Below are 14,482 nucleotides of genomic sequence, written 5' to 3'. Positions count from 1 at the left end.
GTAAGTTAATTGAACATTCATAAAGTTCATTATTTCACAGAATAATTCCGAAAAAGGCAGTGGACATAATGTCCTCTGCGATAGGTTAATTATTGATCCCCTGCTTGAGATTATAAGGAGTTTTAGATTTTCGGGATGGGGACATTGAGAGGGGGAAAACCCATTCTGAGCATCATGTGCAGAATCGCTATCAAAGTTGATCTATTTAAAGCTAGCGTCGTCTGATTTTTTACTACGCGTTCTGTGCAATTCTTACATCTGCTCAATTCAAAACGTAGAGAGCTACTGCATGCACCGATCATATGGGGGTGCCATTTCATTCTTTATAGATTGCGTCTTGGCATAATCTAAAGCTGCTTTTCAACACGACGCAAAGAAGAGGAGAACGTCCAGCTCAAGCGTGGTCTACCAAACGTCTGCCCCGCAAATCTACTAAAATCATTGTAGTAGATTTCTAATAACGCAGCATCCATTCATTTAAAGTCATTAATGATGGATGAAAGTTTAAAGCAAGTTACCCATGATTTGACCGTTTCCATGAATAGATCACTCGTACAAATATAAATTCCCTGAAATTCATGAATAAAAAATGGCGCAAATCAAGTGCGATATTCAAAGAGCACAACACTTCAACAGTGGGCCACGTCGCCGGACCCCTGAAATCATTGTCACGACCTTCCCAGAGCAGCTCGCATAAGCAGTTCAAAGGGTAAGTAATGGGTAAGTAAAGTTGCATAGCAACACATAAAGACTTGTTTCATTCCAAATTTTGTAGTTACAAGTAAGTTTATCTGCTTTGAATCTGTACAGCGTGTACACCTACAGCCACGGTGTCAGCAATTTCTGAGATAACTTGCACATTTATGCACTATTTTTATTTTGCATGCCACCGTGCCAGAATTTGCAATATTCGCCACAGTTCGACCGCAATGTGTATGCTTTGAATCTCTCACACAGAGTAGAGTATACTGTAAAAGTGGATATTTTCACGCGACTAATTTTTCGCGCTTGGCCTGACGAGAAGAGTTTCACATGTGTTTTAATTCCGCGGAATCAAGACATAAACCACTGGAACATATGGCATGCAAAAATATTCCCGTGCTTTTATTTCCGCGCTTGTTTCTGGCTGCACGAAATGAGCGAAAATTTCAACACCGCGAAAATTTCCACTTCTACGGTATCGAGTACCGTGCTCTCATAGTGCGATGTAATATACAGTGTGTGCATGGCAAGCGCGGCAATCCATTCATAGGCGGCGCATGGCGGTACGTCGCGAATTCGAAACATGGACATATGGGGTCGAACAATGAGCGCAGCCGTTCGAACGATGATCGCAACGCAGGCGTTCGAATCATGCACGATATTTTGCTTCCGCAATTCAGGCGGTCGAAAAATGGGTAACTTGCTTCACCACTGCACTGGTTGTGTTCTGTTGTGTGGCAATGCACAGCACCCGGCACCCCGTTTGTTGTTTCTTCTCAATCAGGCCGCGCAGGGAGGGGCATTTGAGCAACCATGTGGCGTACTGGAAGTGCTTTCATTTACGCACACTCGCGTTGACACATACATCATTCATACACACACTGCATCCCAAATCTCACACACTGTATTGACACAGGCCCACAGTACATTTACCGGAACACATGCTGTCAAACTCGCAGTGCCTGATATACATCATACGTAGGTCTATCTAGGTACAATACTCAAATTCGCACACACTACTTGATTAGGAATCTCGCACTGAAAATATAGAGCCGTAAAGTGCAGAATTAATTGCCGATAAACATTAATTTGGTATAAACATAAAAAGGACTAAACAAGGAGCTTCCGTATGAGTAACCCCGTCACGGGGCACTGTAACACGGTACGTATTTGTCCGTATGGGGTCGCTGCTGCGGTTACCGTATGAGTAACTGTTAGTAACATACCTGCCAACTCTACCGCATTTGGCGGTAGACTACCGCTTTTGAAAGATTTCATTAGCATTCAATCTATAGCGCTGCTTGCATAGGCATCCTGGATTCTACCGCTTTCTCAAATGAAAATGTTGGCAAGTATGTAGTAAGTAGGAACAGTAGAACGGTCTACACTCCACACAGCTTCACAGGTTAGGAGGGAGCTGGATGGAGAGGCCGGTGTAATCACTCACATTCACACTAGTCACTAGGTTTAGGCCCTTTGTCAGAGTATTAAGAGTAGGCCCAACGTTAGACTAGCCAACAATTTCATGAATTTGCAATCGGCTAAGTCAAGTTTAATTTCAGCTGTCACTTCATGTCATGCATGCTACACATTCCATGCACTTTAGGCCTAAATATACTTGTGAAAGTTGTAGCTAGCCTAGGTTTAGACAACACTCAACAGAGCAGGGCCAGAGGCTCAGCTACATTCACTTCCCTACAGTAGCCTAACATGTTAAATTTTACAACTTCATATCAGCAGCATCGACCGCGCGCCCGCCCATTAATTGCATTGACATTGCTATGCATGCCTAGTACTAGTAGACTCTATGTGGAGTACAATTTACAAACGTTGATTGACTGTGTAATTACCTGTGCTAGCGTGCGGGAAAACTCCGCTGTTACTATTGTGGTTCTGCTGGGCCTTCCCCACATGCAGCAAATCTTTCAGAACTTGCGAGGCGTCACCAGCACTTAAAAGCCTGTTTAATTTTACACGGCTGTCGCTGGGAAGGGCCGGTTCCATGCTAAATTACAAGAGCAGAACATGCACAAATGTGGCCTTTCGTACAAAACAGTCCATTCAGTGCGTACGTACACGTTTCCAGAACATGGAAAAACAACCTAATGTAACATCCCAACAGGGCAGAAAGCATGTAGGCCTATTGCAGAGTAAAAGTACCTGTAATTGGCTGAATCCACTCGCTGACGTCGTGTGTATGGTATCTTCACATAACGCAAGACCCCGCAAAACATGACCGATGTTTATAAAGTTCTACAAAGCAAATGCAGAAGGTGATGAAAAGTAACGAATGAATGAATAGATAGATAGATAGATAGATAGATAGATAGATAGATAGATAGATAGATAGATAGATAGATAGATAGATAGATAGATAGATAGATAGATAGATAGATGAATAGATAGATAGATGAATAGATAGATAGATAGATAGATAGAAAGATATATAGATTGATAGATCGATAGATAGACAGATCGATAGATAGATGAATAGATAGATAGTTAGATAGATAGATAGATAGAAAGATAGATAGATAGATAGATAGATAGATAATAGATAGATAGATAGATCCAGCCTATATATAGATAGAAAGATAAAGATTTGTAAGATTTGTAAGATTTTATTGTCTCTATTGACCCCCTCTCGGGGTATGAGAGTACAAACATATTTACAATATATGAATACAAAAATGATAATTGATAAGTGATAATGTACATGTTCATGTGAAAATAACAGATATAGATAGATAAATAGATAGATACTAAGTGGATAAATGAATGAATGAATAGATAAATAAATAGACTGAGAGACTAGTCTGTAGACATAAAACTGCGCAGTAAGTCACGTTCTGTTTACTCTGTTTTGCCAATTACACAAAGCATGCATGGACAATAGGAATGATGAATTCACTTTATGATATAATAAATGGACTCCGGTAAAGTGCTAATATTATACCCAAAAGATGCTCATTTTGCTATTGTGAAAACCATGATATGTGATATGTTATTACAAAGTAGATCCATGATATAACATCCAGAACAAACAATGATGCAACAAATATTTAAAAGTTTAGATGTAAAACATTTACTCATAGAAAGAGGTAGGTTTAAAGGGATTCTGGTTCTAACTTCTCAGTGGCGGATTAATCGCTAAAAACAAAAGAACTAAAAAGAAAATAAAACCCGGAAGTGGCACTAGAAATACTAGTTATGGAGCCCCTCAGTTAAATAATTCCTGGATCCGCCCCTGCTTCTCACAAGATAATCTTAGAAATTAACTTTCACCAAGAAATATTAAAGAATATACAATTCTAAAAGCAATTCAAAGTTTACTTGACAAAAATGGTTATGAATGGCTCGAGATACCCAGAAATATGGTGTCCTAATAAAAGGCGAGTCCCATTTTTTATTGTTTTTTGATATCTCAGCCATTTCAAAATGGATCTTCATAAGATCAAATAAACTTTGAATTCCTCTTAGAATTGTGATGCTCTTTGACATTTCATTAAAGGGTTTCTAATCATCTCGCAAAAAAGTTAAAACCTGAATCCCGATTTCTACGCCGAAAACTGCGGGGCCGAGCTAGGCCCTATCCCTTTAAAAGTTCAATTTGAAATAGAGGTGCAGAATTAAACAACTTCTTAGAATAAGTGTAGAAATAATCAAAATTAGATGAACAGATAGAAACAAATAAAATCTACTGACCGTATAGATACAGATCCCTGTTTAATGCGTCTCTTCTTCCAGCGTACTGCAGATACAGATATCTGGTAGCTATATAAACAAACTTAGAAGTAGAAGTAGACTCGTAGTATCTTTACTGAGGTTCATCTCTCTAGGTGTATGTCCTAATATGGAGATTACATGCTCTCTATCAATATAAGTTGTGAAATATTGAGTAATATACTTATTGTTGATTTCTAGTCATGTGAAAAAAGAGTTGATGGCATTGCCCCTTTCAAACTGTTCAATATTGTTGCCACATGCGCGAATGGAAATAGTGAACGCGATATCGTCGAATATTTCAGGTATGGTGTCTCTGTCGACGATGCATTACGCAAAAGACAGTCGAGAATGCAAAGGCGTTCATGCAATCAAACTGCGATCTTTGACGCAATACACTGCACATACAGGGCTATTACTAGCCTATCTCAAGATATTTGTATATTTATTGTGCACACAAACTACTAGTAATAAGTCTAAATTCTCATCAAATATTAAATAAAACAATTGATATTAGATTGATATAAATTTTCTGCCGTAAGAAATCTAAAAAAATGCATGAAAATTTCGTGCCAGGAAATACCTCTCATTCATCTAACTGGAAGGACCTTCAAAAAATCTAGAGGTTCCTTCCTCATGATATCGCTCGCTCGCTGGCATGCGCCGCTTGCTGTATGTACCCGTACCACCCTTTGGCCCCTGCTAGCTCTAGTAGTTCAGCGTTGCCAGATGGTGATTTCGGGAACCAAAAAGGGTGAAATTTGGTGATTTTTGAAGTTGTTTGGTGACAAAATTTTAGCCTGGTAACCAAATCAAAATTTGGTGATTTTTGGTAACTTTTTGGTGATTTTTAGACCAATGAAAAATAATCAAACTAATTGAAAACGAAAATGCATTTTGCCCAAAGTTTCCCCCTTATTTCCTGCAGAAACATAACATGTGCCCCTTTTTTGTCACTCGACACACACAAACACTCATAGTCCATCCATACTAAGGGTGTAGAAGCGCACGCGCTCTGTACTCTTTGATCCATACACATCGTACACATTTTGCATTTATAGTGTGTGTGACTATACGGCGCGCCGAAAATTGCACCGAGACTATAAGCGCAGAATATTTCCAAATTTGGTGATTTTTGAAGGCTTTTGGTGATTTTTTACAAGCCTTTTGGTGATTTTGCGCTGTTGGGACCTGGCAACGCTGAGTAGTATGTTGCGCTGCATGCACTTCGTGGGCGTCTACTTAGCCGGAGCCGCCGGGCCACGTTGGTAGAGGGAGCTGGAACTAGCTAGCACTGCAGCCGACAGTAGAAGAAGGCTACCGAGTATTCCACGTGAAGTTGCGATTTTTTTCTTTTTGATTTGTGTACATTGGTGAGTGAAATTTAGATGGTGTTCGATGTAAACTTATGTCGCTTTGGTTAGCTTGCCTAGCCTTAGTATAGACTTGTTGGATAGTCTGTGCTCAGTTTGACCGAAAGATCGGTCTGTACAGGGACTCCACCTCCCTGGTCTGTATCTGTCCGTCGGGGAATGTTCCGCGGAGACTACGTCTGGCTTCACGGATCCCCTCCGACAGCGTCAATGGCAAAATATAAAAGAGTCCTCCGGACAGACGGATCTTTCTGTCTAGTGCTCAGTGTGCTGTCCGGCCGGAGGAGTCTTTTAATTTTTTGACGTTATCGCTCTCCTCCGTAGATCCATGAAGCCAGACGCAGTCTCCGCGGAACATTTCCTCGACGACCAGATACAAACCGATCTTTCGGTCGACTTAGTATTGATTGAGCAAGGTGAAATCAGAATTAAGGAACACCAAACCCTGGCCCTGGCCTGGGGCGTTCCTTTACACAGTGTACTAACAGGCTACATCATTTTAATAAATTTACTTGGCATTCAGGCTGGACGCAGTTACACATACCAGTACTAACCATCATGTAACGAATAACATTAGTGTTCTAATTTACTTTCTAAGGCAGATGTAAGACTATTATCTTATCTAGACGATAGATCTACACCATTCCTCTGCAGTGCTAAATTTAGGGTACTACTGGACATGGTGATGTTGCTTTCAATTCAATTATGATCAATATGACAATGAACCATAGATCAAATGTTTTGATCTGGCATTGTTGTTATTATTCGATTTTTAAGGCATGTGTCATTCAATTATGAATATTTACGCCTAATAATACCTACTAAAATTTATACTAACGCTAATATTTTTTTTTTCCTTTGAAGAACATAAATTCAAATTAATAGAGTCTAAAGAAGAAAAAAAAAATTGCTGCATTACTGCTGCAATTTTGGAGATTCTAAAACAGACTGTCAACACCCACCATGGGCCGTTTTTGCATATTTTCTTGCCAGCCCAGCAATTATTTCTTACGAAGTGAGTTGTGTAGTTTACTTATCACATCTCTCGGTTACTTAATTGATGATAGGATATATGCTATTGTTGTTGATGATGATTTATTCTGACCACACTGTCCACAGGGGAGGAGATCATATGCTGAGAGAGAGAGAGAGAAAAAAAAAAAGGTTTGTTATACTATTACATGTTGGCTATGAAAGGGAAGCATTTAAGCATACTTTCCTTGAAATCTCCTCTAAAATGTATAGCCTCTTCAAGTGTACTGTGAACAAAATGCTTTCTATGCTGATGCTGGGAACTTCTGACAGTGTGTACAATGCTGTACAATGGGGTTTTCTTAGCCAGTCAACACTCAAAGCGCACAAATGGTTAAAGCAGCAGTTACTGTAAAAGTGGATATTTTCGCACGACTAATTTTTCGCGCTTGGCCGGGTAAGAAGAGTTTCTCGTGTTTTTAATTCCGTGGAATCAAGACATCACGCACAGGAACATATGGTAAGCAAAAATATTCGCGTGCTTTTATTTTCCCGCTAGTTTCTGGTGGCACGAAATGCGCGAAAATTTCAACACCGCGAAAATTTCCACTTTTACAGTATTAGGTAAAAAAGTCTTCATTGTTTTTCTTTCGTAGGGCAGTTTGCATTGACATGCACCATCCAGTGCTGGCTCTGTTGTCGAGGGCATGTATGCCAAAGAGGGTGTTCTTGCAACCCAATGGAATGAAATGTGCCTCAGCATGGATTCTGTTCCAAGGGAGGACGCTGGCCCTAAATCACCTTCACGTGAAGCAGATATCCAGTCAAGCAGGGATGGAGGAGCCAGAGCTCATCATCCAGGGTCAGGAATTCACCAGAGATGATTTCACCACTGTCACCCCAAAGATCATCTCGCGCGTTGGTACCAACTTGCATAACCAGCCGCACCACCCTCTCTGCATCATCAAGGAGCGGATACGAGACCACTTCTACAAGAGCTTCCTCAATCGCCGCGGCAACCCCCTGTTTTCAATCTATGACCACATCAGCCCTGTCGTCACCGTGAGGCAGAATTTCGACAGCGTCTTGGTTCCAAAGGACCACATTTCTCGGAAGCGGGGGGACAACTACTACATCAACAGGGAGCACATGCTGAGGGCTCACACCTCAGCTCATCAGCACGAACTGATGCAGGCTGGGCTTGATGCATTCCTGGTAGCTGGTGATGTGTACAGGAGAGATGAGATTGACACCAGCCACTATCCGGTATTTCACCAGATGGAAGGGGTGCGGCTTTTGACCCAGCATGAGGTGATTTTCCAGCAACTCATGACAAATATTGTAAGGTACATTTGATATTCAGGCAAAGCTTTTGTTCCAGATGAGCCATTGCAATGGAGCTCAAGTGTGTTCCATGAAGATAGTGTACAGTTTTAGCTTGTGTAAGCTCCTACTGATGCTCAGGGGCCTGTCTTATAAAGACTTGTGATAGAAATCACTCACAAGTTTTTTGAGAGCTGCAATGCAAGTTGTGATTGATTTAGGGACTTGTGCTTGATTTGAAGGCTTTATAAGATGGGGCCCTGAGCTTGCCTGGCCAATTTTGAGATTTTGTTTTCGAAGTCTACTGTGAACAATACTGTATGAGCTGTTATTTTTGCAAGGGTTTAATTTTCGTGAATTTTGCGAATCACAGTTGGATTGCGAATTTAACAAGCGAATATGTGAAAATATTTCTTGTGCCACTTCCGAGTTTCATTTCATTTTTTATTTTTATTTCTTTTGTTTTTAACGAAAAATAAAGGGGGGGGGGGGCGTGCGCTGGTTGCGCCACCCCCTCTGGATCCGCCACTGCATACTGCATTGAAGATGACCTTCTGGGTCTCATTGCATGAAAAATCCAATGATAGCAATTCTTGGTATAAATGTAACTTCTTGTAGCAACAACCAATTGAGAAGCAGGATTCTTGTCAATACAAGTACATGTACACTTGCTCTTCCTGCGAGAGTTTCTGTCATTGCGACTATTCATGAAATGGACCCCTGGTCTCCCAGTTATTCAGCAGGTGTAATGATGCGACCGACCTCAAGCTCTTTGAGAAAGTGCCGACCAGGAGGACGCATGAGAAGCAGGAGACACACACGCTGGATGCGGCCAAGCTTGTCGAATTTGAGCTCAAACACATCATCACATCCTTGGCAGAGATGCTCTTTGGGAATGGTAACAGATTCTAGAAGAATATTCTTCTCTCAAGTCTATCAAAGCCTCTCTAACGAGTACCATAGCATTTATTTCATTATAATTTATAGAAGTTATGATTCCATATTTGTCTTGACCAGCAATAAACTTTGAGGGGAGGAGTCCACCAAGAGACTGACTTCTTGTAACAAGAAATTATGCCATATAACTTTTACCTTTCATGACGAGATTCCATTACATTGCTTTGCATATCTTCTCAGATATATCAGTGTGTACAGTGTTTATTTCTAGCTTTCAATAGTCACTCACGATTGGACTTTAGGTAAAAAATGTAACCTGTATATTCCAGTAGTGCATCTTGTTTGTTAGACAAAGATGAGTTTCACAAGCAGTTTAACAGTAAGGACACACTGTAATGGTGTAAAATGCTTAAGTGTTTAAAAGTGTTAACTTTAATTCTTTTAATGTTCTTTGAGATGAATTTATATATATGTTTAACTTTTATACCAGTGTTTGGAGTGAACTAAAGTTGAGGCGTAGGAGAGAAATTGTACATACATTGTATATTTGTTGAACATGACATCAGGAATTGTAAAAAGGATTATTAAAGTAATGTGATTTGGTGTTATGAATTGCAAAAAGTTTGAGCTGAGTACAAATTGTGTAACTTTAAATAAAAGAGGGTTTAGCATGAGAAGACAGAATGTTTACAATACAAGGAAACATAGCATGAATCTCTTGATCACAAAAAAGAGTTTGATTAAGAGTTTGAAGAAACATCTATAAGGATGCAGTTCTGTGATACTTTGTTCTACTTACGAACTTTTCAAAGTGCCTTTCTCAGACAGTAACTTTATTACACTCTTCCTTTTCTTGCAAACTCTCTCGTTACGCAACTATCAGACATTGAATGCCGGTGGATTGAGACAGAATTCCCCTTCACACACCCCTCCTGGGAGCTTGAAATCCTCTTCCAAGGAGAGTGGCTGGAGGTCCTTGGGTGTGGCATCATGGAGCAGAAACTCCTCCAGTCTGGTAGGAACACCCCCTCCTCCTCCCCCCCCCCCCCCCACCACCCCTCTTTTGTAGGCACAGTGCTGTCACAGCTCTACACCAGCAAATGGCTGGAGGGCTGAATGATATCAAATCAATAACAAATTAATCAAGAGAGAAATAGAGACTTGCAACTTTTATTCTGTCTTTCCCCAGTGTGCGTTTCTGCTTATGTGCATTTTTAGGCGATTGGTATAGATGACTGGATGTCCTGACACTAACTCTAAATGAAAAGGGATAAATCCATCCTTAACTGTATTGTGTCATAACCTTTGTGATGGACTGTTGCTGTCTTGTGCCTGATTTTGTTAGCACAGTATACATTAATGTGAATTTGTTTAGGGAATCAATTAATTGCTAATAATAGGGCCTGCTTATACTAACAAATTACAAGAAAGTGCATAGGCACGTAAATGATATGTATCAGGTAAATGTTAGCTGTAGTTTCAATGTATAAGCCATTGACCAGATAAAGAATAGAAAAGAGCTCTAAAAATGCTGAAAAACCCCATAATCCTTGAAGACTAATAAAGGTACTTGTTTTGCAAGTCCATTTGGCAAGTTAAGCAACCATTTAAAATGAAAAGCATTAAAATATTATTTCAACCTCAAAATGATCTTCCCATACAGCTGGAGCGGGATCTTCCATAGGCTATGCCTTTGGCCTTGGACTGGAGCGGCTGGCCATGATCCTGTTTGACATCCCAGATATCCGCCTCTTTTGGAGCACTGACAGCAGATTCTTGTCACAGTTCAAGGTGGAGGATGCTACGCATGTAAAGTTCAAGGTAGTGTGTCTTGTTTGTCTTAAACCAAGTTAGTCTGCTATGGCTATAGCTTTTTCTGTTACAAGAATGTGATATTTCAGTATCAACTCAAAACATCTGAATTTCTGACCCCAGATCCTTAAATTGCTTTGGATATCATTGTCATGGCAACTGTCATGTAAAAAGATTGATGCAAAAAAAAACTAGAACCGGAATCTGTCAACACTGACAAATTAGGTGATCCGATCTCTTCGAAAATCAATGATTTAAGTCCTGATCCAAATATTCATGACCATACAGGTTTCATCTGTGTTGACGGGACATTCAATCCATTTTTACGAGGTGATGCCGTCATCCAATTAAAATGTTGTAATTATATTAATGAAAGATCATTTAATAAGCTACAACATACTGAAATCTGGGTGTAAATTGGCAAAGGATAAGTGAGATACGCTCGAGTAAACTTGAAATTTGATGACGTCATTTTGAAAATTTGCTTTTTTTACTTTATTAAGAAATTTGATATCTTTTCATCATTTTTCCAGCATCGCCAACCCATGAAATAACATGTACAACTCATCAGCTTTCAGAATATGTAAAGAAAATGGGGGGTCACTGTCCATCCTGACGAGTAAATTCGGATTTAAAATTGGCGGTTTTTTTGCATTGTTGCACTGTATATCGCTATTGACGCACGCGCGGAAGTTCAACTTTGACGGGCCCGTATGATGTCATATTGAGTCGGATTGACTTGAAACTTGGTAGAAATATTCCTTGACATTTCAGGCATCCGATAAATGTAAAAAAACCGGAAATTTATATTGCATATGAGCTGTGCGTGGGTATATGTGCGCGCGCGTACGCGTCCGTCCAATTTTTTCAATTTTTCAAAAAATGCTCCAAATGGTCTGAAACGTGTGCAAAAAAAATTTGAGCTCGATTTGAGCATACAAATATTTCAATGCGCACGTACGCGCACGTTTTAAGAGAAAATATGAATTTTGAGAAAATGAGTGGAAGGGGCATAACTTGAAATATATGTGATGTAAATTTCATTGAAAAACTCCATTCCATTAATGAGATATGAGTGAGAATGTGTTTTCATATAATGACGTCATAGTGACGTCACCATCGACCAATCACAATGATATATAAAATTTGTCGTCTTTGGGACATGATACATATGTGGTATGAGTTTGAAATTGATACTGTGAGTACTTTCTGAGTAAGTAGATACACAACTTTTGTCCAGAAATAAAGAAAGAAGAAGAAGAAGAAGAAGAAGAAGAACAAAGAATCCGTACAGATACAGAAGGTGATCCGAGAGGATACTCGGATCACCTAATAAAAATAACTTGGCAGAAGATCAATTAGGGACTTTTCATTGTGTCAATATTGGTATTTATTTGTGATTACAATTATGTGTAAGTGCCAACCAACTGCATTATTCACCACCTGACAAGCGGAGGAACTGCCCTCGGTAGTCTCACTCATGCTACAAGGTCCTGGCTCAAAGATGCAGTCTTCAATGCATGGGGAAAGAGATAACAGAGCAGAAAGACCATAAGCAGGAAGAGGAAGAACAAAAAGTGGTTTGAAGAAATGGAGCAGAGAATAGAGAAAAATATATCAAATTTTTCATTATTAAAAAGTTTTGTACAAAACAGAGGAAAGAATGTATACAGTTTTGTATCTCGTCAAGAATAATTCCACACTTCTCCCGTGTCATTGTGAGTATGATGATTGCGAAGAATCCAACTTCTGCTTTGAGGCCATTTTTGCAAAATTTCTCCTACTCTGTGTGTCTCCCGCTTTATTAATACAATTCAGTTCTTTCCTTAACATACATAAGTTTTGTCATATTATGATAAAAATAAGGCTAAGATAGCATCAGAGATCATCTACTGAAGTATAATCCTAGAGCTGGACCCTGGCTGCAAGGGATATCCCGCATTGTGCTCATCACATACACTACGCTTTTATGATATTGTGTATATGTTGGTGTGATCAGAGTCTCCAGTTTGCTTGGAGGGTCAGGGATTATAATCTCCAAATGAAGAGATACTAGGGGTTGGAGTCTCTGTGATTATCATACAGATTTTTTGTTTTTCACAACCCCCCCCCCCCCCCCATTTCTTACTCTCCCCATCCCCACCACTTCTTTCTTATTCTGGGTCTTGTTCATCTCCAGCCATTCAGCAAGTATCCTCCCCTCATTCAAGACATGTCGTTCTGGTGCCCGGACTCGCAGTATGAGTCCAATGACTTCTACGATCTCGTCAGGTCCATCGGTGGGGAGTTGGTGGAGCAGGTGGCACTAATCGACGACTTCACGCACCCCAAGACGGCCCGCAGGAGCCACTGCTACAGGATCACCTACAGAAGTATGGACAGGACTCTGACCAAGGAGGAAGTGAGCAAACTCCACTCCTCCATAAGAGAGACAGCGGAGAGAAGCCTGCGTGTAGAATTAAGGTGAAAAGCATCTGCAGACGGGACTGTCTAAACCAAAAGCTTAAAGTGTGAGTGGTGGAAGCACAATCTGTGTTCATTATCCTTTGAGGAAGTCGCCTCCTCTCTGTCACTGGATGACTGGGTTTCTTTCATCATCTTCACCAGTCTAAAGGTGTTGGACTCACATCTCTATGCAGTTTGCATTTATAATTTCTATAACTGGTGATTGTTTTCATGTACAACGTATTCTCTTTCGAGGTATTGAATTGAAATCCAGCCTTTTCTTTAGTTTACCACAGTCTTGGCAAAGAAACAATGTGCAAGTACGGTACTTTAATGATGTAGGCGACCATGAAAAGGGCCCTTTCAGTGGTTTCTATGTGTACACTGTCCTTGTGTATTGACAGACTCTGTTAGTGTGCAGACTGAGAAAGATGGACCATTTTTCATCAAGACTTGACAATGTTTTACTCTGTCCAGATGCATGGAATAGTTGAAGAATTATGCCATCATGATTTTTAATGATATCAACAGTGACATCACAGATATTATGTGAGAAAAGTTTGTGATGTAAAATGACAAGGTGATTATGGAGGAAACATCAGGAGCAATGATGACATCAAAGTCTCAGCACTGGAGACCCAGAGATGCTTTCCTATTTTGTATGTCTTTGTCTTTCAAATGAAAAAGAAAAATCCAATGAAAACATTGAATACAGTGCACTCCCGTTATAACGAGCACAGTTATAACGAAATTCCACTTACACTGATATAAACATTCAGCCCGCAATATTACTGGCTTTTTGTTTTTTGTTGTTTATTTGTTCGGTTAGAAATCTGCCAGTCCCGAGGACTTCGTTATAACGGGAGTCCACTGCATAGGAAAAAGTGATCATTATCTTATGGCTCATTTTCCTTGTACTGGTACATTGAGGTCAGAATATATGCTCCTTGTGTGGATATATATATATATATATATACAGCTGTAGTTCATCATTTTTTTTTTTCAGGATGCACAAACAAATTGCATTCTGCAGTCACGTAGCAATGCTATATCCAGACAAATTTTTAGTTTCCAATATGTGAAATGTGGCAAGCTGAAATAAATATTTGAGTAAACCTATATCGATTTCATTGTTCAATGACTGATTTGTTGTGCATTCACTGTCATTCTAAGGGAACAGCATGTTAAAGGGATGGTATAGTACTGGTTGAGATAGGGATTCTGGTTTTAACTTC

General features: G+C 39.9%; 2 protein-coding genes across 2 annotated transcripts in view; one reads left to right on the top strand and one right to left on the bottom strand.

The window, feature by feature from the left end:
* LOC139728265 (enhancer of mRNA-decapping protein 4-like) overlaps positions 1–2,802 on the bottom strand; it is a 45,295-nt gene extending 42,493 nt beyond the window's left edge. The window contains exon 1 of the mRNA XM_071639224.1: positions 2,553–2,802. Within this exon, the coding sequence (XP_071495325.1) occupies positions 2,553–2,706 (154 nt within the window). The 5' untranslated portion in view covers positions 2,707–2,802. The remainder of the gene's footprint in view (positions 1–2,552) is intronic.
* Positions 2,803–7,582: 4,780 nt separating this feature from the next.
* Positions 7,583–13,345, top strand: LOC139728237 (phenylalanine--tRNA ligase, mitochondrial-like). Its single transcript, XM_071639199.1, has 5 exons — positions 7,583–8,081; positions 8,826–8,991; positions 9,874–10,005; positions 10,654–10,811; positions 12,982–13,345. The coding sequence occupies exons 1-5, from the start codon at positions 7,605–7,607 to the stop codon at positions 13,267–13,269; spliced, it is 1,221 nt and encodes a 406-aa protein (XP_071495300.1). The 5' UTR covers positions 7,583–7,604; the 3' UTR covers positions 13,270–13,345.
* Positions 13,346–14,482: the final 1,137 nt, after the last annotated feature.

The sequence above is a fragment of the Diadema antillarum genome, unplaced genomic scaffold (genome assembly GCF_040938485.1).
Source record: "Diadema antillarum isolate AM-2024a unplaced genomic scaffold, OU_Dant_1.0 seq00000170_RagTag, whole genome shotgun sequence".
NCBI classification, from domain to species: Eukaryota; Metazoa; Echinodermata; class Echinoidea; order Diadematoida; family Diadematidae; genus Diadema; species Diadema antillarum.
This window is presented reverse-complemented; position numbering and strand designations above follow the sequence as displayed.